This window comes from Chlorella variabilis (genome assembly GCF_000147415.1).
Source record: "Chlorella variabilis unplaced genomic scaffold CHLNCscaffold_17, whole genome shotgun sequence".
In the NCBI taxonomy this organism is placed as follows: Eukaryota; Viridiplantae; Chlorophyta; class Trebouxiophyceae; order Chlorellales; family Chlorellaceae; genus Chlorella; species Chlorella variabilis.
Window position 1 is genome coordinate 250,331 of NW_005435071.1, and position 1,225 is coordinate 251,555.

The window sequence follows — 1,225 nt, forward strand, 5'->3', positions numbered from 1 at the left end:
ATTAGCGTGCGTGTCTCCGGCCCGTGCCGCCACCGCTCGTCTGAGCCGCCCACCCCTTTTCCCACCCCTGCCCGCCTCCTTCTTTCCACCCGCAGGTCGGGCGAGACCGAGGACTCCTTCATCGCCGACCTGGCGGTGGGCCTGTGCACGGGCCAGATCAAGACGGGCGCGCCGTGCCGCTCCGAGCGCCTGGCCAAGTACAACCAGGTGAGGTGCAGGCGGTACAGGCGGTACATGCAGTGCAGCGTACAGGCTGGGGCTTGGTTCGCTGCACGGCTGCCGGCGTGGTGCTGCCTCGGGACGGCACTTGTGTGGGCCCACCTCAACCGCGCAACTGCACCCTGATGCCAACCTCCCGCCTCCCTCCCTCCAATCCCTCCCTCGCCCCACCCGCAGCTGCTGCGCATTGAGGAGGAGCTGGGCGCCGATGCTGTGTATGCCGGGGAGAACTACAGGCACTTCCCCATCGCCTGAGCGGGCGCCTAGGCAGCTGGCGGCACTGCACAGGTGGCACGGCCCGAGGCGGCGCCGGCGGGCTGCTGCCTGGCCGACTGGGAGCGTGGGACGCTCCTGGCGAGCGCCCGGGCGGAGGGTAGCAGGCTGCGCGGCGCTGTGGCTGCGGCAGGCAGGAGGTGCCGCGCACATTGGCGCCGCCCCTGTGGCCGCCTGTCGCCGTGCCCGTGCCTCCTACACTGTCTAGGCTGCAGCGATGTTTGTCGATTCTTTCTTTTGTCCCCCTCCCCGCTCCATGCTTGCTTCTGCTCTTGTCCCCCCTTTTGGCGGCCGCTGCTGGCACGCCAGCTGGCGCCGCGCCGTGCATAGCGGGCTGGCGTGTATTTGTGGGCCCAATGAACCCTGTTGGCGGTAAGAGTGCACAGTTTGGTGGGCAAGATGGGCAGTGGATGGGATGGGTACCCACTGGTGGCATTACAACGGAAGGGATTACACAGCAAGCACTCAAGAGTGTCCGGAAGGAACAACTAAGCAGTGCTGGGAGAGGCAGCACAGCCACACGCAGCGGTGTGAGCCGGCGGGCCTGCTCCAACCTGTCATGGAGTGGGCGGCAGAGGCGAGGGAGGCGGGGGCTGGGTGGAGGCGGGCTGGGCGGCTGGGGAGAAGCTGGCGGCTGTGGGCGTGGGTTGGGAGAGGGCGGCGCCGGCCGCGGCGGCTTGGGCGACGGTGGGAAAGGTGGGAAAGGTGGGCGGGGGTGTGGGGGCCTGAGCGG

General features: G+C 68.9%; 1 protein-coding gene across 1 annotated transcript in view; it reads left to right on the plus strand.

The window, feature by feature from the left end:
• CHLNCDRAFT_136652 (hypothetical protein) overlaps window positions 1-474 on the plus strand; it is a gene marked incomplete at both ends in the record, with an annotated part of 5,158 nt that extends 4,684 nt beyond the window's left edge. Inside the window, 2 exons of the mRNA XM_005845469.1 lie at window positions 96-207; window positions 397-474. Of these exons, the coding sequence (XP_005845531.1) occupies window positions 96-207; window positions 397-474 (190 nt within the window). The remainder of the gene's footprint in view (window positions 1-95; window positions 208-396) is intronic.
• Window positions 475-1,225: the final 751 nt, after the last annotated feature.